The sequence below is a fragment of the Hemibagrus wyckioides genome, linkage group LG01 (assembly GCF_019097595.1).
Source record: "Hemibagrus wyckioides isolate EC202008001 linkage group LG01, SWU_Hwy_1.0, whole genome shotgun sequence".
Taxonomy (NCBI): Eukaryota; Metazoa; Chordata; class Actinopteri; order Siluriformes; family Bagridae; genus Hemibagrus; species Hemibagrus wyckioides.
In genome coordinates this window covers 13,074,678-13,099,113 of record NC_080710.1, presented here as the reverse complement: position 1 = coordinate 13,099,113, position 24,436 = coordinate 13,074,678, and the positions used below count along the sequence as shown (strand labels likewise).

General features: G+C 40.2%; 1 protein-coding gene across 2 annotated transcripts; it reads right to left on the bottom strand.

The window, feature by feature from the left end:
* Positions 1 to 48: 48 nt before the first annotated feature.
* ankrd28b (ankyrin repeat domain 28b) lies at positions 49 to 24,327 on the bottom strand. 2 transcript variants are annotated; one of them, XM_058384381.1, is made up of 28 exons: positions 24,112 to 24,327; positions 13,429 to 13,512; positions 12,979 to 13,057; positions 12,803 to 12,873; positions 12,490 to 12,690; positions 12,291 to 12,378; positions 12,030 to 12,172; positions 11,303 to 11,515; positions 11,061 to 11,139; positions 10,212 to 10,326; positions 8,802 to 8,884; positions 7,780 to 7,843; positions 7,610 to 7,678; positions 7,218 to 7,358; positions 7,000 to 7,111; positions 6,885 to 6,911; positions 6,719 to 6,793; positions 5,953 to 6,154; positions 5,526 to 5,613; positions 4,947 to 5,064; positions 3,855 to 4,074; positions 3,630 to 3,717; positions 3,451 to 3,534; positions 3,079 to 3,224; positions 2,235 to 2,317; positions 1,916 to 1,998; positions 1,729 to 1,820; positions 49 to 1,623 (listed from the first exon to the last, which is right to left on the bottom strand). In XM_058384381.1, exons 1-28 carry the CDS (start codon positions 24,136 to 24,138, stop codon positions 1,343 to 1,345), a joined length of 3,156 nt encoding a protein of 1,051 aa, XP_058240364.1. In that variant the 5' UTR covers positions 24,139 to 24,327; the 3' UTR covers positions 49 to 1,342. The 2 variants fall into 2 exon arrangements, with proteins under 2 accessions (XP_058240364.1, XP_058240441.1); XM_058384458.1 differs by lacking the exon at positions 7,218 to 7,358.
* Between the last annotated feature and the right edge of the window lie 109 nt (positions 24,328 to 24,436).

The following is a 24,436-nucleotide window of genomic DNA, read 5'->3' as shown; positions in this document are numbered from 1 at the left end:
AACAAACCAGAAATGTAAAATCACATTTCTTTATTCAGCCAACCAATAAAATATACATGAACCTCTTGTGCTGAATGGTAGGGAGCAGTCGCTTTGGTAGCTAATTTCTTGCCAATGCTGCACAAAAGCATAGAAAAACACAACGCTGCTCCCACTTTCATTCAGGCAACAAACTTAAACCGAGATGAATATCCAGTTTCAAATCATTCCAAAATCAATGTGAGAAAAGACAAAACTTTGCCATACCAAGGATCAAGTGGTTTCATTACCTAATCAAAGCAAGCCAAAAACTGATAAGAGCCAGGAAAATATATAACATATTAATAATATTCAGATTTCACCATACAAAGAGACCAGATGCTGTCCTACCATTGGATTACACAGTGTTCTTCATCCAGAGCAAAGCATGCTGGGAGCTGTTTGCTTCAGTCCGGTTTCAGTGCTTTTTTTTTTCTTTTAAATATAAACATATAGTGTTTTATTTGTGCATCATAGTTTTGTTCTCCAAACTGCCCCTACTTTCCTGCATCCACACAGCAATATGTGAAGGCACAAGATGATGAAACGTGGAAACTAAAAATAAATACAGGTAAAAAGAATAATTTATTTGAAAGAAAAAGACAGCAATGGTTAGCTTGAACTTTATGCCCATCTCCATTAGCATTACAAAGCTAATATTTATTTTTCTCCACTCACCCTCTTATGATTTGAAAATAGAAGAAAATGCTATGATTCTTTTTCCCACTCAGGGGGACATAGGACATAAACATGTAGTAAAAACCTGTTTTTAAAAAATAAATCATCTCTTTCCCCCTATGCAAAGTAGCAACTGTGGAATTAAGTGTGCATGAGGGATCACTTTGAAAGCTTCACAATCAGCCATGTCTTCTTCTCATGGGACAATTTAAAACCTGCCCTTGTTTTCAAAAACCAGTTGAAAAAGAGCTTAATCCCATAAGAGAAATCAGTTTCAAACTACACCTACAAAACATTTGGTCCCCAGGCTGATGATTTGTTACACTTTATTGCCATGTAGGGAGACAGCTCAGGGGGAATCCGGCTGTCCAGAGCAAATCAGAGGCAAGCCGTTGGACGAGAGAAGCAGAAAGTACTCTGAGGTATCTGCTGAAAGGTGCTGGTTAAGTTTGAGGCAGATGGAGAGAGGGGCTGGGGGGTGGTTAGGGGATTTCTGCTGGGCCTTTACATGTGTTTGTGTGTGTGTCTGTGTGTGTGGGAGAGACTTAAGGCTCTGCACAGTGGCCAGCTGCTAGGACAAAGCTGCCTCCAGGTGATTAAGGCAGGAAGAAACTTCTCTTCCTCCCTATCTCTCTCTCCATCTCTCTCAGTAGGTCTCCGAGTCAGAGTCATTGAGCTCGTCATCTTTGTAGAAGCCGTGATGGCCGATGCTGTTGAAGCTGCAGTAGGAGCTGTGTCCGCTGCGCAGCATGGGCAAGCTGTCGAATGTGGCGCTCTTGGCTGGGCTAGTGTAGTGGTTGATGGTACTGAATGGAAGGCTGGGCACGGAGCCACTGCTGGGAGACACGGGCATCATTGTGGCCAGGATGAGAGCTAGGCAGTCTGCCACGTCTTTGTTGGGAGCACAGGCCAGGGCAGGTGTGTAACCTGGATAAATCATGACAAGTATTAATACACTGGAACAAAATTTCAGGATATCCAAAAGCTTTGATATAATCTAAAAGATGTGCTTCTTTTACAAACACAAGTTACCATTTTCATCAACAGCTAATACGCTTGCACCCTTGGCCAGCAGCTCCTGTACCACAACAGTTAGTCCATTTCTGGCAGCCACATGCAGCGGCCTACACAAAGAATGACTCAAAGTCAACCGTTGCCTCAGAGTTAGCTTGTTAATTGGTTATTGTACATGTGCCACCCCACCGTGAGTCATACATACGTTTGTAAAGCTGCGTTGGTGGAGTTGATGAGATTTCTGTCTGTGATCTTCTCTAAAATCAACAAGGCACTGGTCTCATGTCCCTACAGAAGAGGACAATCCCAATAGATAAGGGTGACTGAATTTATGCCTTCATTTATACACTATTCAAAAGATTTGGACATGCTAGATTGAAAATATTTACTAAATAATTTAAAAAGACATTTTAAAATAGAGTATCCAACAATTAGATTAACGCCCCAAATTTTTGACTTTATTCTTTTACACTAATACATTTAAACCCCATGCACATGTGTATGCAGCGGGGTGTCTGACTGACCTTACTGCAGGCCAGGTGTAGTGCAGTGTTTTTATTGGCATCCTGTAAGGTCAGGTCTGCTTTTGCGCTGCTCACCAACAGCTCTGTCAAAGGGGGAGAGAGAGAGAGAGAGAGAGAGAGAGAGAGAGAGAGATCTTTCTTTAAACCTCTGCCGTTTCGTGCCATGGTGGCCAAAATAAAAATGAAAAAATTCATGCGACACTGAAACGTGTCAAATGAAACACCTTTACATTTTTACTTCAACAAGACAGAAGTGCAAAGTGAGCGAGACTGTGGGGCAGAGTGTGTTTCTGAGGAAGTGACGATATCGGAGATTCTCTTGCGAAGCTATAAATATGGAGATAATTATTAAAGTTATTTTAACACTTGCCAAAAAAGGACATTTCACAACTAGGTTCTTCACACTGCTGGGAATGGCTTTTAGAAATTACATTTACTGTAGTAATAAAACCTGAAATATCTCTGAAGATACACCATTTCTCCTTTCAGCTCAATTACAGTCCCAATGAATGATAAATAATGTGCACTTACTGTATACATAAAAAAAAACCCAACAACTCAAAAACAAATGAAAAAAAAAAACCCTAATATAATCTACACCCTGTTTTGAATATTTATATTCAACTTGCATGATATTTATTTAACCTTATAACACCATATGGCTAGAAGCTTGTGTTATGTCACTTTGTCCAAAATATGTGTCCACTGTATTTAATTGAAGTGAGGGCTGGCAGCATTTACTGGACTCATCCTGTCAACCAATTAAGTCTAGCCACTGGAATTCATGGCAGAGAAAACACACACGATGTTCGCATGGACAAGCTCGGGTTGGGAGAGGTCTTACCAACAGCATTTGTCTGTCCGTTTTCAGCAGCCATCATAAGTGGGGTTTTACCCCCAGAGTCGACACAATTCACCTGGGCGTTGTGGGCTAGCAGAAGTTGCAGACACTCCACGTGATCAGTGAAAGCGGCAGCATGAAGTGGAGTCCTGCAGGAAGGAAAACAAATCTATTCTTACTGCATGCATTATATACACACCCTACATGTCCTAGTTGCTACAACTGCATAACAGGTTCTGAGTTAACACTGATTCTATTTACTGTTGTCATGAAAAGATGTTTTAGTTTCAGAAGAGGGTTGCAAGTATAAACCCAACACCTGATATCATACAACTTACAAATGAACAAATAAATATGAACTATCTGCTGTCTTACCTGTTTTTAGAGTCAGCAGTATTGACGATGACAGGGCCCAAAGTGTCAATCAACATTTCAGCTGCTCCCTCATTGTCGTTTATCCTACAGTTCAAAACAAACATTGACCTTGTATAAGTCCTAAGCCCTTATTTATTAACCTATTTTCACAAATCCACACCACAAACGATCAGACTTACACGGCACAATGAAGTGGGCTGAAGGAGTTGCCCTCTGCCTTGTGGAACAACTCTTGTTCCAGCAGCACTTCAACACATGTGTCATGACCTAGAAAGAACAAAAGAAGACAGAGGGACACGTAGCCCAAATGACAGACCCATTTGCTCCGATAAAATATAACCATGGAATATAACCTTGTCATCAGTGTGTGTGTGTAAGAGAGCAGTGTGTATTTCTGTAGTCACCATTGTAACAGGCCCAATGTAGAGGTGTGTATCCCTGGTGGTCCGTGATGACAGGGACAGAATCCAAAGATTGAGCTGCATGTAGCAGACCCCCCAAAACCCCCACGTGACCACAGGCGGCGGCCAAATGTACAGGAGAGCGCCCTCTACAGTCCCTCACCATGAAACTGGCATTGTGCTGCAGCAAGGCTTCCACACACTCCTCATGTCCTGTCACTGCCTGGAGGAGACAACACCACGCTTACATAAATGTTGGACTGAAAACTATACGGCTGTGAATACGACCTAGAATGACATGTTGAAAAAGAAGCATTTGAAGGATGGGTCAAATATAAACAGGAAGATAAAAAATGTAATTTTGAAAGTTTGATTTAGACTAGTGGTCTTAATAAAACTGCCACAGGATACAACAAAACGTATGCAAACAAGTTGTTTAATAATTTTGCAAACAAGTGGTCAGATACAAAGCATTTACAGTGTTCATTTCCTCCTTGTTAACTGCCTGGTCAAGGGGTGTGGTTTTAAATTAGGCTACCTGTTTGTTTATATCCAACTACATTCATTATAAAATACTGTAAGCAGATACAAACTATTTCTATTTCTATCATTTAGCAGATGCGCTTATCCAGAGCGACTTAAATTTTTTCTCTCATTTTATACAACTGAGCATCTGAGGGTTAGAGGCCTTGCTCAGAGGCCCAGCAGTGGCAGCTTGGACCTGGTATATATGAACCCGTAACCTTTCAATCAGTAGTCCAACGCGTTAACCAATAAGCTACCACGTCCCTTACAAACAAATTTATAAATAAATAAATAACCAAACAAATGAATAAATGAATAAAATCATGCACTTCTCTAGTTGTGACCAATTATGAATTGAATGATATGTAACTTTGGGGAACTGTGGAATACATACATCATGCAAACAGTGCTAATGCTCCTACATCTGGGTTCACATTCATATTTAAAATAAAAACAACAAACAAAAAATGTTACACCCTTACTGAACTGCAAAACAATGAAACCAACCAACCAACCAAACAATAATGATGTATGTAAGTATGTGTATCTAGATAGAAAGAAGCAATTTACCCCTCTGTGTAAAGCAGTGCGGCCCCACTTGTCTTTGGCTTCTACATTCGCTCCTTTATTGAGCAAAGAATACACACAGTCTGTATGACCACTCAACACAGCCAGCATCAGAGGTGTCCTGGGAAACACAGTTTGACAGAGGATTATTCACAGAAAAATCAAAGCTTCTCAGATCGGAGAGATTAGTTTAGATTCACTCCTGTTTATACAGAGATTGTACAGCACTTTCGAACCAAATAATAACACGGCTTTCTATTGGCACATTCTTTATAGTCACTGTAGCAACGCTGACGAGGCTATCGGATAGACCTGTTTTGAACACTATAGTCTTTTATGCACCTGCACGGATCAAAAACATGCATTATGTACTACATTATAATAAACAATGTCTGAACTTTTCAAAGATGGTCTTTCCATGCAGAGAGAAAATATGTTGTTTGAAAAGCGGTTCAAAACCTTTAGTCATCCTGTTATTGAAGCATTACATCACCATAGACAACAGAATGGGGAAAAGACCAACACATTGAATTCATATATTTAAAAAAAAAAAATAATAATAATAACAACAGCACAACTTACTGCCCAGTACCATCCTGAATGTCAACTGCACTCTGTATGTCAGCATTTCCAATCAATAAACGTAGACAGTCAGAGTGGCCGTTTGTGGCTGCGAAGAGGAGAACACAATGGCTATGTTTACAAAGATCATTCAGATTGCCGATTCCAAATAAACCGTTTCATTGTGGGCTAAACTCTGTTTATGTACACTACAGATGTAATCTGTAATCAATTACAGTGACGAATGAGTTCTGTCATAATATGTAGCTCTTGTTAATTCAAACACGTTAGCAAGGTTAAAATGGCTTGCTTTTGTTCACCCTTATATAAATAAACAAACTAAAATGTGTAACATTACTGTGTCGTTCACACAAATACCGGTCTGTCAAACATAGGAAACTGCAGTGCAGTGAATTTCGAAGAATTAAGGAATCTGAATGATGGATACCTGCTGCATGGATGGGGGTGCGTTTGTGAGTGTAGTCCTTAACAAGGATGGAGGCTCCTTGGTTGATCAGAACATCCACACACTCCACGTGCCCTTTAAAAGCAGCCAGGTCCAGTGGTGTGTGGCCCTGTGCAGTCCTCACATCCAGATCCAGCAGAGACTGTACGAGCACCTCGAGGGCCTGGTGATGCCCGTGATACGCCTGAGGGGAAACAGCGCTTTGAAAATGTGCACATGACCTTAACCCAGGGAAAGGGATGGGTGGGGTGTATAATATAACATAAATATAACATAAATTGAAATGCGTCACAGACCCTTGACATGTTGATGAACAGAGTAAGTCTTTGTTTGCAGAAACCATGAAATCATTACGCAAGCAAAATGTTTTTCGCTGCTGAAACACACCCGCGCCGGTCAACACAAGAGAGCAGAGTTTTTCAATAATTTCCAATTTGGTCAAAATTTTCTGCCTTTTTTTTTTTTTTTTTTAAACTTCCACCCAAAAATGAAAGTGTTGTTTCTGGCAATTTTTGTCAGAAAATCACCAGTGAGTGAAATTTCAATCTCTCTCTAATAGATATAATTAAATGACTTTAACTATACTGATCTTCTGGCATATGTTTTAAACGATAACTCAGACTAGTGTACACTGATGTTAAAATCTGATGTTTTCCTATGCAAAATGTGGAACCAAATAAAATAAATCTTTGCAGCCGTTTCCCTTTTTATGCATGTCACACTACTAGAGTCTCACACGAGTACTTACAGAGAGATGAAGTGGGCTAACTGGAGCTCGAACATCAGAATCATTGAGGATGTCAGTCCCTGAGGTCTCCATTAGCTAGAACACAATGTGACAATGAGCAAACCTCAACATGAGTTATAACACCAAACTGGCAATACATCTGACAACACTGAGGACCATTACTCACCACATCTAAAGGGGTTTCACTTGCAATCTGAAACAAAACAAAACAACAACAATTATTAGAAAAAGCTGTATTTAGACAAACCAAACTGATTTATACATCAAAGAGCTGTTCTTACCAGCTCGAGACACAGCCGGTGTCCATATGCAGATGCGTAGTGCACTGCATTATAACCCTGATTGTCTCGGATCCCTGGGTTAGCGTCGTTCCTCAGTAAATACTCCAGGCACCTGTCACAAACAAACTCATAATGTATACAAGCAGATAACGAAGGCAATGAAAGTAAAGTGCTGTTCTCCGTCTATATAACTCAATCCGGCTTATCCTGTGACTCACTTTCCATCAGAGTCAGAAGCAGCAGCGTAGTGCAGGGGAGTACAGCCCCTTTTGTCCAGGTCATTGACGCTGGCTCCTGAACCCACCATAGCAAATAGGCACTGATAGTTACAGTTTGCAGCTGCATAGTGCAGTGGCGTCCTGAGAAGAACGTGGCATGTTTAAAGACAATAATCTATTAGCACATATGTAAGAAAGCGTTCTGAGATTCTATGATCATTTATTTAACTTCGAGATTATGGAGAACAATGTGCAGTACACATTATAGTCACATGCAAGACAAGGGGCAAGAAGCAATCTAGATACACCTCCTGAACATAAAGCTATAGAATATAGCTATGTAGATCTTCTCAATAGTTGAGTTGCAGCAGCAGAGTAAGAATTAATCTCACCTCCCAAAACTGTCTTTCTTGTTAAAATCTGCCCCTGTATTGAGAAGAAGATTGAGACAGTCCAGATTCCTGTAGAAGTAAAACAAAGTTTGAATCAGAAAAATGTTTCATTTCATATTTCACAAGTTACTCAAAAAAATTTTGAGAGAGGAAACGGTGAAAACTCGCACCCTCCAGCTGCTGCAGCATGTAAACAGGTCCTTCCAAAATCATCAGGAGTATCTATATCAAAGCCTATGAAAGAGATAGATACAGAGAATGAGAGAGAGAGAGAGAGAGAGAGAGAGAGAGAGTGTCAGTGCATTGAAGAAGTCAGCAAACTAACACAGAGGTGCAACATGCGCTGTGGTGAAGCCCAAACACTTGTTGATATACCTATTCTAGACCTTCAGGGCATCCTGGATCTAATGTTCTGTTTGATCGTACTTTCCCAAGTATTAATAGTAACCTCATGACCTCAACATAAGTAGCCTTGCAGATTGTCCGTAAGTAGACAATCACACTTGACATCATTCTCATTTTCTTCTAAAAGATATTAGCCACTAAAAAAAGTGCCACTACTTCTAAATGAAATCGTCTTGGCCATAGAATCACAGTTAACGTAAACTCTCTTTTTGTGTCCACGACTTGTAGTCTGTTAAAAATCTTTCATATAATACCCCACAGCTGAAACCGATGCAAATTCTTTTTAAGGCCATTTCACACTGAGACTCCAGCAGCCTTTTATAATTATTACTTCTCACATTGTACAAAACCTTGGCAGAATTCCATGACAGACAGTGCGGAAAATGTGTCCTTCATATCAGAGCATACAGAGAAGAACCTAAGCCTAGACTCAAAATGGCCAGACATTTGAGGGCACCTCCTCTACGTATATCCTATGATATATCAAAAACATAGTTATTGATATATTGTAAGATATGTATAATAAGTGAGGCTTCATACAGACTCTAACTGACATTAGAGATGCGGCAGTATGAAGCTTTTTTTTTTCCTTTTTTTCCTTTTGCTAGGCTTAGTGATGACAGTGTGTCTTTTCTAACCAGTGTTTAACGTAAATACTGTCAGACTGGCTTGATACAGATGACAGAAAACATTTCAGCAATGCTGCTGGTGTGAAATGCCTCACGGATCATGCAGTTCCTTCTCAAAACTAAAGTATGTGGACTAAAGTGTTCGAGAGACAGTTTACCAGATGAAAGCAGTTTACGGCAGCAGTCTGAGAAGCCACTGAGAGCGGCTAAATGCAGAGGAAACATGCCGTGGACACCCCGCCTACAAAAGACATAGAAATAACAAATAAGAAAATCATAATACATTTCTAATGTGCTACCATGCTGCATTCAGTCCTACATATTGGAATACTGGTTAAGAGTAGGAGGGCTGGCAAGAACAAAGAAAATAGTTTCATGTTAGGCAACTTATGTAAAAAGTATTTCAAGTCATTGCGAAGTGAAAGAGAATCATAAAGCCAGTGTAAACATTTGCATATCTCGTGACATACATCAGCAGACAAACAAGTTACATGCTGAATATATTGGGCAATCACAACTAATAGGAAACAGATTATATTAGCAATAAATATATTGATTATACTGTACGGTACTTTGCCTGATTAACAGTTGTAGAACCAGCATGTTATAATACAGAATAAATATATTTAACAACAGGATGCAGTTCCACCTTTGTCTAATTTACTTAAGGTAATGTGAGCTGCAAAACCTTGCCAAACACTAAATCTGTGATAACAGTAACCAAATAATATTAATAGTTGCCACATTAATTACTGTAGCATCCCATTTACACCCAATGAGCACTTTATTAAGAATACCTGTACGCCTACAAACTCATGTAATTATCTAATCAGTCAAGCAAGTGGCATCAGAGCATAAAATCCTGCAGATATGGGCCAGCACCTTCGGGGAATGTTCACATCAGTCACTGGAATGGAGGAAAAAAGGTGATTTTAACCGTGACAGTGCCAGACCAACTGGTATGATCATGTCTAAAAGCTGCTACGCTCTTAGGATTTTTTGTCTCTAGAGTTTAGTCTAGTCCAGTTTCAGTAAGCTTGTGCCCATGATTGCTGCTGATTTTTGTTATTAGCCGATGTGGTATTTTGCTGTTGTAGCCTATCCACCTTAAAGTTGATGCGTTTTGTGCATTTTGAGATGCTCTTCTGCACACCATGGTATATAGAGTGTTTATCTGAGGCTTTTCATTCAGCTTGATCCAGTCTGGCTGTTTTCCTTTTCACTCTCATCAACAAGAAATTTCTGTCTGCAGAACTGCTGCTCACTAGATGTTTTTTTCCTTCATTGCACCATTCTGAGTAAACTCTACATGAAAATCATGTCACGGTCAAAATCACAGAGATCACATTTTTTACATGATTGCCTGAACATGAATATACAGCTGTTCCTAATAAAGTGGATGGTGAGTGTAGTGTTCCTGATGTAGTGTTCCTTTTTACATGCTTGTAATGTTCGTTAGATTATACCAATGAAAATTACCAGTACACTCGTACATGCTCAATTCCCAGTTCAAACAGGGCCTATTATGATAGCGAAGCAGTTCGAAAGGGCGGAGAGAGACCACTCACTTTGAGGTGTCAGCTCCATTGGTAATGAGTGTGTTGATGAGAAGCTCATGTCCATATCTTGCTGCAATGTGTAGGGGTGTGTTGCCATTTTTATCTTCACAGTCTATCTCAGCACCTGCATATGAAATCCAGAGACGGGTTTGTGAATGGAGAGGGTAATAACTCTCTCTTACTTAAAATACCACTTTGTAAGAGCAAGTCCAGTGGGGCACAACCCACTGTCACACTCCCACATTCAAACACTATATTCAACACCAACCACTGCACACCTCGATGTAATTAATGGACAAGTCATACTTTTTAAAAATAAATAAATAAATAAACGAATAAAACATTGACATATTTGGCAAAAATTTGACTGCAACAATTCATGAATGCTTATTTTGAGCTAATACAATTTACTATACAGTGTACTGCACACTCAATAATTCAAGCAGTCTACTTAAGACAATTTACTCTCTGTACTATATATATACACATATCTCTGGAAAAAAATAACAGACCACTGCCCAATCTCCAGATTTGAACCCTATTGAAACCTCTGGAATGTCATCAAGAGGAAGATCAAGAGGAAGCAAAACTGAGCTGTTTGCTTTTTTGCAAAAAGAGTGGTATAAAGTTTCCCAACAGCAATGTGAAAAACTGGTGGAGAGCATGGAGCCAAAACGCATGCAAATCGGGGTTATTCCACCAAATACTGATTTCTTAATGTTATTTATGTTATTATGTATGTGTATATATGCTTTTCTCACGCCTCATTGTACCATTAAAGACATGCTATAAATCAGTCTGTTCAAAAGATTCAAGAAAAAATTGAGTCATAACATAAATGTTATATAGATTACCCACCATTTTGAATGATTGCTTGTGATCGGGAGAACCTCCCATGGATGGCAGTCATGTGCAAGGGAGTTTTCCCATCTTTGCTCTGTAAGGTGAAGTTAAAAAAAAAAAAAAAAAGTTAGACAGAACTTAAATTTGCTCATACTGATTTCCTGAGATCAGACCTTGTAAAGAAAATTATAGTGTGTACTAAGACAGGCTTTGGCATGTAGGATATCAGAAAAATGCAGTTTGTGCAAGCCTCTGACCTTGATGTTGACGTCGGCTCCATTCCCTACGAGCAGCTCGAGACAGAGCGCACCGTGCCGTGAGGCAGCTGTGAAATGCAGAGGTGCGAAACCCTTCTCGTTCACTTGGTTGACATTGGCTCCACATTCGATCAGCTCGTTCACCACCACATCCTGCCCGTTATAGCAGGCCACGTGCAGCGGTGTGTTTCCATATGCATTTGGCTCATTGATCTACAGAGTGCAGTCAGAATGTTAAAACAAAATGGATTAATAGTGAATAGTGAATGAATAGTATTGTTAAGTGTAAACAGGCACATTGACATTATATAGAGTTTTAAAATATTTTCTTTTTATTCAAATTTACTTCTTCTCCATGCAGCACTTTGGCTGACATCTGGTCTCAAACAAATGCTCTTTATAAATACACATCAAGATGTGTGATTTAATGCTTGTACACTTAAATACAAAGACCATCTAGGCCATGATAATAGTCTTCTAGTTCTAGTGACTAACTGCATTCAGTTTTGATTTATAGCTATGAGATGACCAAAAACCACACCCGTTGATACAAACAGGGATGCTGGTTCCAAATAGTCGTGTAGGACTCCATACATGCAAACCAATCTAATGAACCTGAGCTTTTCCAAATTTTATTGCTGGTAACATCACCTTATAGCTATTCACTTTATAGCTATTCATATTTACTGTGGTTTTATTTTGTTAAAGTAATTCGCATGAGACTCACATCCACTCCCAGGTCTAACAGGTATTTGACCACACTAATCATCCCACTAGAGGCTGCTGCATGCAGAGGTGTATAGGCCTTCTTATCTTTACACGTCACCTCGGCACCATGAGAAACTAACAGCTTCACCACCTCCAAATGACCTGAGAGAGAAGGGGGTTGGAGAGTGAAAGAACTGTAATGTCACAGTGCAGATTCACCAAGACAAGATAGCTGTGAACAACATTAAGGAAAGAGGTTGAAGAGAAGACACGCTCTTACCCATGTATGCTGCCCAGTGGATTGCCCGTCGGTCCTTTTTATCAAACGCATTAATGTTCGCTCCTCTGGACAGCAGTAATCTTACCATCTGAAAACAATGCCAAACACCATTATCTATACACTGTAATTATATTATAATACACACTGAAGGCTTCTAGGTTTAAAAATGGAAATTAATAGAGGGTGAGTGTACGCTGACCTCAAGATGACCGCTGAAGGCAGCATGGTGCAACGCAGTGCGGCCTGCTCGGTCTGACACATTCACATTGCTCAGCAAAGGCACCAGCGCCTCAGCACAGCGCACTGCTTTGTTAGCCGCGGCTACATGCAGCGGTGTTTGCCAGTTCTTATCCCGTGCGTTCACATCAGCAGAGTGCTTCAACAGCACCTGCACCGCCTCCTGCATAGGGACATAGAGAAACACACCAGCTTAAGTGAATGAGGAACACTGTGCACTAAATATGTTGAAATGTGTTGATGTTAATGTGTAATGTTATTTCAGACAGCATTACCTCACTGCATGAAGCTACTGCTCGGTGCAGAGGAGTCAGCCACTTATTGTCTTTGGCATTTACTCTCGCTCCTGCGGAAAGACAAGATCGCTATTCAGAAGAACAAACTCAAAGCCAACTTGTGATAATTAATGTGATGGTGTCCTTCATTAGAGCTAAAGTAGCTTGCATTTTACCTGATAAAATCAGGAGCTCTATAATTTCAGCATCTCCTAGGTAGGCAGCAGCATGAAGTGGAGTCCTTTTCTCGTTATCCTAGAGAAATACAGGAAGACACTTTGTTTGACTTTTTCAAAGCAAGAAGGAGGGGAAAGCAGGAATGTACTAACTTTATAGCCAACAAAAATCTGAAAAAAAAAATGCATTTTGTCTGAAACTGTAAAAAACAAAAAACCCAAACTATTTAACAGGGGGGAAAAAACAGTAAAAATGTTTTGCTGCTTTGGTTGTTATATCTTATTTATTTAAGATTTCTTCAATCCTGCAAAAGAATTCAAGTCTGAGTACAAACACGTTTTTTATTATTAAATAAAAAGCAGCACTTTCCATATATAGTTTTACCCAGAGATTTATATTTCAGTGCATCATTAGAGGGGGGGTGGCGTGGCATTTGACAAAAACCTTACCTGCACATTTACGTCCTCTTTTTTGAATATAAGGGACCGTACTTCATCAGGGTCAACGTTGAATATAGCTTTTAGCAGGGGAGGCTGAAAGGTAAGAGAATAATTTACTAGTTAATAAACATACAATACTGTGTGAAAGTTTTTGGCATGTGTGAAGAAATTTTGTAAAAGTATGAACGCTTTCAAAAACAGATTTTAATGGTTTATCATCATCAATTTACAAAAACAGATGAGAAATCTAAATCAAATCAGTATTTGGTCACTACCCTTTGGCTTCAAACAGCATCACACTTACACTTGCACAATTCAGGGATTTTGTAGGGTCAGAATCAGGTGTGTGATTAACCATTTATATACCAAGCAGGTGCTAATGATCATCAGATACATATGTAGGCTGAAACCCAGTCCTTAACTGAAACAGAAACTGATGTGTAGGAAGCTTAAAACTGGGTAAACTCTGCTACTAATGCTGAGTTCACACTGCATGATTGTAGCCCTGACTTCCCGAAATCGAAGGCAAATCTCGTTCATGCAAGTGACGATCACGCAGTGTAAATTATCAAAGACACGATCTGAGAGAATCGCAGATGCCTATGAAATATTTGCCATGCTAAATATCTGGACCTGTTGGCGATTCAAAATCCTGCTTTGTGAAATGAGTTTTCATCGAAAAAAATACATCGGTGATGACCTACAGCCAATGGGAGACCAAGCCAAGATACAGGACAGCGGGAGGTTTGGGGAGGAGTTTGTGGACCAGACAGAGTTGTCGGGGATTCTTCCTATTGTGATGTCTTGCTTTTACCGATCCATCGTGCGATGTGAACACAGCAGCGACTGAATGCTACCCTAGATAGTAATGCAGTGTGTAAACAACGGCGATGACTAAACTCGGCATAAGGTGAGGTTGTGGAAGACAGTTTCATGTGACGGGTCTTACACCATGGCAAGACATCATTAAGACAGCATCAAGACACAAGGTAGTTATACTGCATCAGCAAGTACAGTACTGTATATCCTCAAAGCATTCATGGAAAGAGCATCATACAGCAATATTTACTGCAAGCATTCTGACTACACCAAAAATCCATGAAACTAAACCCACATTAAAAACAACTTAAGACTTGGGCTGTCAATCGATTAAAATATTTAATCGCGATTAATCGCATGATTGTCATGAGTTAATGCACGATCTCTCTCTCTCTGCCTCTTTTCTGTCTTTGTTTATCCGCCGGTTCTACTTCTTTTCCGGTTCCTCTGAGCGCTGCAGCACACTTACGCTCATCCAAAATGTTCTCATTGCTTCTGACACATCATGACGTTTAACCCCAAGCCAATATGAAACGAGATCCCACCCCTCCCGTCACCCGTCGTTTGTCTGTATGTGTATTCGGAGCCACTGAGCAGCAGACTTTTTAAATTATTTACAAAATTATAAAAACTGTGTTAACGTGCGATATGTCGGCGTTAATGAATTAATGAGTTAACGTGATAACGCGTTAACTTCCCCAGCCCTACTTAAGACATAAAATCATACTGCTCCTTAACACGACTCAGTGGAGGATGGAGGACAGCTGGTGGAGATTAAGGAGGAGATGAAATGTGACAACAATAATGCTAAATGATTATCTACCACACTATTTGTATGGAGTGCATTTAAAAAAAAAAAAAAAGAAGATGTTTACAGATGCTGGCAGCATCAATGGATTTTGATGCATGATTAGGGGAAAACAAGTATTTTGTCCTTTACAGGCATACTCCCTTGCTTTTCCTGTCAAAAACAATGATTCATCAGTATCACAATATGACTAGAGATATGAACTCCCTAGGTCAACTTTCGAACTGAAAAAAGGTCAGATTAGATTTCTCTCTTCTATTTCACTGTTTCTCATGAACTGCGTGGTGCTCTCGGAAGAAATATTTCTGAGAAATGTGTCATTAATTAACTTGAACCTTAATACAGGGTCAATGAGTGCAAACATTCAGGCCAAGGGGAAGAGAATCTCTCTGCATTGTGTTCTAATCTCAAGCTGCTTCATGTCTCATTCAGATCCAAATCACAATATGAGATGAAGATCCAAAATGATCTGTGTTTTATTCCAGATGAAAGCACATGGTGTCTCCCCACACATAGGTGATGTTTGGGCAGGGTGTTCATTAGCAGCTACACGATGGCATATTCCTCGTTCATATAATATGACTATGTACATCGCACATGACCAACAACAAGGACAGTCTGAAGGAATAAAGTGGCTTAAAATACCCTATAATTTAATGAACTGATGTGTTAAATGTTTAGATTTATTTTGAAAACAGCTGTGGACTATGTGGTCAAAAAATATATAATTACGTAACCACGAAATTCATTCTAGTTTTAACATGAAGCCTATTTTGTTGAAGTTCAACCATTCACTGAAAGACGAGTACAAAACTGTTACTGAGCCAAAACTGTTTATCCATTACAGTCCTAAGATATCTTCATAGTTTCTAAGTGGTTCCATCCACAGTAATCTCACATATCTTTGTCCATCTGCTGCCCATTCTCCCAACAGGAATACCCCGTTATAAAATAATCACATTGTGCGTTTTCTAGTGCCAAAATGCAACTACAAGAAAACGTAATTCAAATCAATATCAATTTCTTATTGATAATGATATATTGTGACACTGGGAAAGTACTTTTAGCTGTCTCAGATTGTTTATAACCTGATCGTGATGGATTAGTGAAGAGAGGCTCAGGTGTGCACGGCTCACTAGGGAGCTGAAGACATCGATCTAGGATTGTTCCTTTGCACTTCGGTTTCGATCGATGCTTTTTCGCTCCTGCATGAGAGCAAATAAGATGAAATTGTGTCTATATATTCATGAAGATAATATGCTGTATGATCTCTGTTTGCATCAGTTTAAACTCTTAAACTCTGCATCTGCTCTGTGGTCAGTGCGCTACATGAACATTACTAACTCAGGTAATCTGGAATAAACATCAATTCTCTATATGGCCAAAGGTATGTGGACACTGCACCATCTCATCCAACCTTCTACACAGAGCTTGGTATTCCATATCTTTATGAACCACACTTTGTGCACAGAGTCATTGTCATGCTGGATAGACCCCTTAGCTCCAGCGAAAGGAAATCACGCTGCAGCACACTAAGACATTTGAGAGGAATGGATGGTTTGAACTTTGTGGCAACAGTTTGGAAAGAACCACACGTGTGATGGTCAGGTGTTCAGAGACTTCTGGCCATACAGTATATGTCCATGAAGTGAATGGAAGATCGAACAGTTCATTTTAGTGACATGATTTAACACAAATCAAGGTCTTGTTAAGAATCAAATACATAAATATTAACTCTAATAGGGGGTGGTATAGTATTTTAGCAGGGATCATTAGCACCTTACAGCCCCTGGTTCCCCGAGTTGATCCCGAGGTTAACATGTATGGAGTTTAGATCTGTGTGGGATTCCTCCATGTTCTTTCTTCCCACCTCTCAAAAGGATGCACAAATTGCCCCTGGGTTTGAGTAAGTGTGTAAATGTGTGCATGTGATGGCCTGGAATCCCATCTGGGTTGTGTTCCTGCCTCATGCCCAGTGTTCCCTGAATGCGCTCTAGATCCACCATGAACTTGATCAGGATTACAACAGACAAATGTGAGTGCGTAGCTCCAATAGTGTTAGAAACAGCTGAGTGTGTGACAAAAGAGAAAGAGAGCAGAGCATAATAGATAACAGACCCTAATGCACTACTTCAACTGTAGTGCTGTTGCTGTATTATGAGTTGCCACTGCTACTTACTGCCATAGTAATAACTCAGTGGGTGGTGCAGCTAGCATTCAACAAATCAGTTTTGTTTTGGTGCTAAAATGAAACTTTTTGGATGTAACATTTCATGTGTCATATCACCAGAGATGAAGGAGAAGCAGTGTGTGTCATTTGTCAGGGATCACGCGTGATCAGTCATCTTCATTCCCATTGGTAGTTGCTGCATCATGTCACTCCATATTTGCATAAAGTTAAACTCTGTTGACACCCGTATCTCGTCTCCATCACCTGCTTTCCTTCATGCAACATAAAAGCTCTCCGTTGGCTTCGTCTCTGCATTTGTGATCGTTGCATCATAGCAGTTATATTTCTTAGTCCCAACCACTACTCAAGTATATTTCACATCTGTGAAAATGTCTACTTCAGCTTAAATGGTGCATTTCAGCAAGCTCCTCTGATAGAGACCAGAAACACAATACAGTAATTATGAGGCGCTAGGCTAAGTGGTCCTGGCAGAAAGGACAATGGCTGTTCCTGCCAACAACCTCTTGCTTATCACGGAAACAGGCTGTACAGTCAGCCAACTTCTGCAAACACAGCTCTGACGCAGCATACTAATCACTCAAGCGCATGGATGAGCACACTGGTGCCTGGGTGTAAATGGTAATGTCAGCAAACGGGTCCTGCTTCTCTGAGCAAATACAGCTTTGTGATCTGAAGGACTGAAATAAGAAAAATAACATGTATCTCAATCCAGAATGGAGGGATTCCTCATTTTAGAATGGTCAGGACTGCTTGGGTGCTGCCTTACTGTACTATCTGTATCACTTACTGTATCATCTGTCCCATAATATAAAGTCATATACTGTCATTATTGCTAGTAGTTTTTTTTTTTTTTTTAGATAAGCCTCTCTGAGCGTGGCTTTGCGGAAGAAATTAGGCTAATTATTAACTCTAGGGAAGACATTTGGAAAGAGAAATCAGGATCAAAATCAACATACTGATGCTAATATTTAACAATGAACAAGTCTGTTCATTCCATTGCAAACATGACAGCTCTTATATAAGAGCCTTTTCTTTTCTTCCTTTACACGCCATACAATGGTGTCAGTGAAGTCACACACTACCAAGCATGTGCAACAACAAAACATGTGAATAGATAGATCTGTGCTTCAGCTCCAGTTTTTAATAACTGCGCCTCACACAGAGAGCTCCCTTTATTTTCGTTCAGCCACTATGCTCTAATATGACAGCCTGAATGTATAAGGTAAGGTCAGCCAAAATTAAATTGCGGCTATTGTTCAATATAATTTTATTGAGGATGCCTGCATGTTCTGATAAAAGCAAATAAACAGGGCTGAGAACACTACAGCAGCTGAAGTATCAGCACCCGGTGACTCTGAAGTGGAAATACCAAGCTTTCTTTCACACTGTGGAAAACAAACACGCTCTTTTCTTTCTTCTCATAAGAGATTTTCTTCTAAAACTGGGCTATTTAAAGAGGTGGCTGGACAGGATTTCCGCACACAGGCTCTAGGCTACTTAAACAAAAAGCCACTTTACTGCAAATTCCCGTTAATGACAAAAGATCCTGATGAAGCTAATCTCTGAAGACATACAGCACACAGGCCACTAAGATTAAACCTACCGGGCCTCACTCACAGTGGCCTTCACTACCGTTTACTATTTCCACCATTTCCATAATTCTGAAATCAACTCTTAGTGTGCACAGCCCTAACTAAAGACATGTCACTACAGTACAGTGGATCTCTGGAAGTTACAGGGAAATATGAGTAATAGGAACAGGAGGATTTGTCACACACTGTACATAACTGACTATCCTAGAGGTCTTATTGTGACATTTACCTGGCATAAATAGTGAAGTTAAAATCTAAATACACTATATTGCCAAAAGTTTTGGGACACCCCTCCAAATCATTGAATTCAGGTGTTGTTTTTTCAGGGGTTGGGCTTGGCCCCTTAGTTTCAGTGAAAGGAACTCAATGCTTCAGCATACCGAGACATTTTGGATAATTTAATGCTCCAACTTTGTGGGAACAGTTTGGGGATGACCCCTTCCTGTTCCAACATGACTGTACACCACAAAGCAAGGTCCATAAAGACATGGATGAGCGAGTCTGGTGTGGAGGAACTTCACAGAGTCCTGACCTCAACCTGAGAGAACACCTTTGGGATGAATTAGAGCGGGGACTGCGAGCCAAGGGCCTAACCTCAGAAATGCACTTCTAGAGGAATAGCCAAAGATTCCCATAAACACACTCCTAAACCTTGTGGAAGCCTTACCAGAAGAGTTGAAGCGGTTATAGCTGCAAAGGGCGGGCCAACTCCATATTAAATTCATGTTAAAATAAAGGCAGATGTCCCAAAACTTTTGCCAATCTAAATGCATTTAATTAACTCTTAGTAGTAAAATTAAAGAGTTTCCTAAAATACAGGATGTCAGAAATTAGGAGCTCTGCCTATGTGAGAAGCTTAATAAAAGCCTGCATGGAGCACCTTGATGAAGACAGTCAAGAAAACAAGAAGACTGTGGAATTATTCATCTTGAATACTATTAAGAATTTGAAATCTAAAATACTTTTGATTTGTTTGCCTTTTTAGTAACTGTATAGTTCCACATGTGTAATAAAATTAGTGTTAATATCTTCACTATTATTCTTAAATAGCAGAGAGGAGTTCAATGCGTCATGTTTGACTGCTAAGGGATGTATGCATCCTAATTAGCAAAAGAGATGCAAGGATACATAACCCAGCTTATGCTCTGGACTGTATACATTTTTATAACCAATTACTGTAGACACCTGACCATCACACATATGTGCTTGCTGAACATCCCATTCCACATATAGTCCTCCTTTCCTGTTGTAATAACTCCACTCTTCTGGGAATACTTTCCACTATGGAGCGTGGCTGCATGGATTTGTGTTCAGAGCTTTTAATTACTGCAGTGATTTTGGGTGAGGAGATCTCTTCATGGAGCTGGTTTTGTGCACTGGGGCAGTGTCATGTGGGAACAGGTTTAGCCTTCCTAGTTTCAGTGCAGGGAATATCATTTTACACCATACAGAGGTATCCTATCCAGTTGTGCGTTTAACTTGGTGTCAACAGTTTGAGGAAGACCCACATATGGGTGTGTCCACAAACTTTTATTTGACTTGTTTATACTGACAATATTAACATATCGTATATACAAAATATAAACAAAAATTGCATGATCATGCTTACGTCGAGTTAAAACTGAGTGCAAAAAAAATTGCTCCATTTAACACTATACAAGGGCTTTCCTTGATTGGTGCATTAAGCTCCTTTCAGTGCCAGTTCTGGTTGTTAGGATCGAGCTGAAGATGAAGCCAAAGCTCCAGCTGAGATCAGCACGTGTTTGAAAAGACTCCATTAGTGCAGGCTGACAGAGCTAAGCTGAAACAAAGCACTATTTTGTCACATACAGCCCTAACCCTCCCACATGCAGAGGAGATTTTCACTGCTTTTTCAAATGCACTGATCACGTTTCTGTCTCCTTGGAAGAGCTCCACTATGACTATCACCATGGTGAAGGCACTTCAGTGGCTCTTCAGGCGGTCATTGTACTCTGTAAACACACACGCATGTATACATGCATGCAGACACCAAGCTTTGATGCTTTGAAAAACCTAGACATCGAAGTTTGTCCACTTTTCTATTGCGGAGATTAATATTTGCAGCTGAGCAGACAAAAGGGATAACTGAAAATGAATAATGAACACATATCCACTCATCATCCACTGTATATCATGTGGCAGCAGTGCAAAGCACAAACTCACTCAGATACAGGTTAAGAGAACAAATGTGATCTCAGTGACTGTGGCACATGACGGTGTATACAAACACACCATAATTCCAAGTATGGATAAACATCTCTGGGGCTTTTTCCAATCTTCAACTGTCCAGTTTTAGTGAGTCTGTACGCACTGTAACCTCAGGTTCCTGTTCATGACCGAGAGAAGTGGAACCTGAGGTGCTCTGCCACTGTTGTAGCTCATCCTCCTCATGGTTTGAGGTGTTGTTTATTCTGAGATGCTTTTCTGCTCATCACAGCTGTAACCAGTGGTTATCTGACTTATTGTTGCTTTCCAGTCAACTGAAACAGCTTGTGAATTTTTAACCTTTTCCCATTAACAAGCATTTCTCTCTGGATATTTTTTTTAACCTGTTCCATGTAAACTCTAGAGACTGTAGTGCTTTAAAATCCCAGGAGTTCCTGAAACACTCCAACCAGCCTTCTAGCAACAACAATCATGTTCAGACTATAATATGAACAGTAGCTGAAGCTTTTGAACAGTATCTGTATGAGTTTATGTGGTGTGCTGCTGTATGGCACGGTCCTAATAAAGTGGAAGGTAGGTGTATACCCTATATAAAGATTTACCTGTAATATTCTATGAACTGTGACCTTTTTAACTTGGAATTTGTTTAAGCCAAGTGTCCAATGTTGGAAGATGCAAAAATATTTTCTCTAGTGTAGTTTAAAGCAACTTATAACAGTTTATACACTATATTGCCAAAAGTTTTGGGACACCCCTCTAAATCATTGAATACAGGTGTTGTTTTTGGTCCCTTAGTTCCAGTGAAAGGAACTCTTAATGCTTCAGCATACCAAGACATTTTGGACAATTTCATGCTCCCAATTTTGTGGGAACAGTTTGGGGATGACCCCTTCCTGTTCCAACATGACTGTACACCAGTACATAAAGCAAGATCCATAAAGACATGGATGAGTGAGTTTGGTGTGGAGGAACTTGACTGGCCTGCACAGAGTCCTGACCTCAACCTGATAGAACACCTTTGGGATGAATTAGAGCAGGGACAAATCCCCAAATTGTTCCCACAAAGTTGGGAGTATGAAATTGTTCAAAATGTCTTTGGGGGACATTCATGTGTACATACGCTTAACCATTAGCTATTCTCAGTGGCCAATTCATCAGGTACTTCTTCAATACAGAAATACCAATATCACTTTGTAGGAATACAATTACTGACTACAGCTCCTCTGCTGTCATGAACATTCTGTCCACTCCCTCTAAGGCATTTGTTGATGAAAACCACAATCGATAGACAGACAGATGAATAGATAGATCATTTTATTACTCCCAGAAAGACATTCATACAGGACCTCCATTGAGACATTGTTTAGTCTCAGTAGTGAAATTGCTGTAAGATGTCTATCAGGCATTATCATGTTGTTGCTAAATTGAATCTGAGAAGGACTGAAATTCAAGGCCCAAGCTCCATAGCCAGCTGACCACATACATGCTGTTGGCTGGATGTATTTGGCAAACCTCTCAACCATGTAGGGCTGTTACAGTGCCAAGGCTTGTAACACTGTTTGAATGAACAGTTTTTTCACAGCTGACTTTTTCAAAACACTACTAAAAATCATTTCTATCTACACCGATCAGGCATAACATTATGCGCACTGACAGATGTGCCATGATCAGGAGATGATCAGTGTTCCTGTTAGTGGGTGGGATATATTAGGCAGCAAGTGAACATTTTGTCCTCAAAGTCGATGTGTTAGAAGCAGGAAAAATGGACAAGCGTAAGGATTTGAGCGAGTTTGACCAAGGGCCGAATTGTGATGGCTAGGTAACTGGATCAGAGCATCTCCAAAACTGCAGCTCTTGTGGGGTGTTCCCGGTCTGCAGTGGTCAGTATCTATCAAAAGTGGTGAACCAGTGACAGAGTCTTGGGCAGCCATGGCTCACTGATGCACGTGGGGAGCGAAGGCTGGCCAGTGTGATCCGATCCAACAGATAAGCCACTGTTGGTGAAATTGCTGAAGAAGCTGATTCTAATAGAAAAGTGTCAGAATACACAGTTCATGACGGGTCAGGGCTGTTTTGGCAGCAAGCAGGTGGTCATAATGTTATGCCTGATCAGTGTATTCCCATGTAGCTGTTCAGATTTTGTTTCAAATCATGTTCCTTACAACAATTGTTCTCTTTTCCTTGATGTCCAGCTGTGACTCCGCTCAGTACCTAGTCAGTACTACTACTACTACTAACACTATGAACTTTCCAAACCATAACATCCTTAAAAGCAAGCTTTGACACTGGGCTTTTAAAAGTCTGTAACATCACTTCGATGCCTGAGAACACTGAAACTTTTGATCCTAGACTAAAACAGATGGGCTACAGTCAATAACTGCTTACCTACGAAATGTGCCTAGATGTTACCCAAGTGCACTAGAAATGGCCAGGGAGTGCATTATTCAGCTGAGTAATTATCTGACTACAAATCAGATACTGCAGGAAGTGTAATGAAAAAAGAAAGAGATGCAAAAGTTGATCCAAGCTGACGTTTGTGAAAATCCAGGTTTAGAGATGTGCTAAAGCCCACTGATGATCAGGGCTATATGTTATATCAGCTGAACAGAACAGTGAAGTGGATGATACTTTGACAAGTCGCTCAACTCTGAATGAGCCATACTGAACAAACCACGAACTGACTCATGAAATTATGTGATTCCACACACAACAACTTCTAAAATCATTACTAAATCAATCCCTTTTTTAAAATTTGTTTTTACCTCGTGACCCGTTAGGTTAACATCGTGGCCTGCGCACAGATAGCCAGGCTAGCTAGATAACTAGCACAGCTGGTGGCGACCCAATTATCCATGGAGCACGCTAACCTAGCCACGTTAGCTCATGAGCTAGCTTACAGCTCAAACACATCACATACCCAGTTCTACACCGCTTAATAAACTTTCACACGATACACAGAGCCGATAACCCTCTGACAGGATAAACCTACAGAAATGATTAGTTTAACCGCTGACTAACTCACAATTCTTTGTTTTAGCTAGCGCTGGTGTGAAGAGAGATAGCTTAGCTGGCTAAGTATTTCAGTCATTACTCACCTGGTCTCTAATTTTGAGAACCACCATTTTCTGACGGTTTCTAAGGCTCTCAGGCAAACAACTGCGTCTTCCTCCGACTCCTCAGCGCTGACGATCGCTATCCGTGTAACTTTAAAACTTCCAACAGGTCAGACATTTCCTTCAGTTAGCTACTAAAGCACAGGGTTAAGAAAACTCCATAACATTACCGCCACTATGGCGCTGCAAAAACAGGCGTGTTGATTGGCTAGACAGGAACTATAGCCGTATTAAGAGCTGATTTGATTGGTTAGAAAGAGCAGCGGCTCTTCTTGGAAGTCAGTAATGTGGAGGCATTTACAATGTG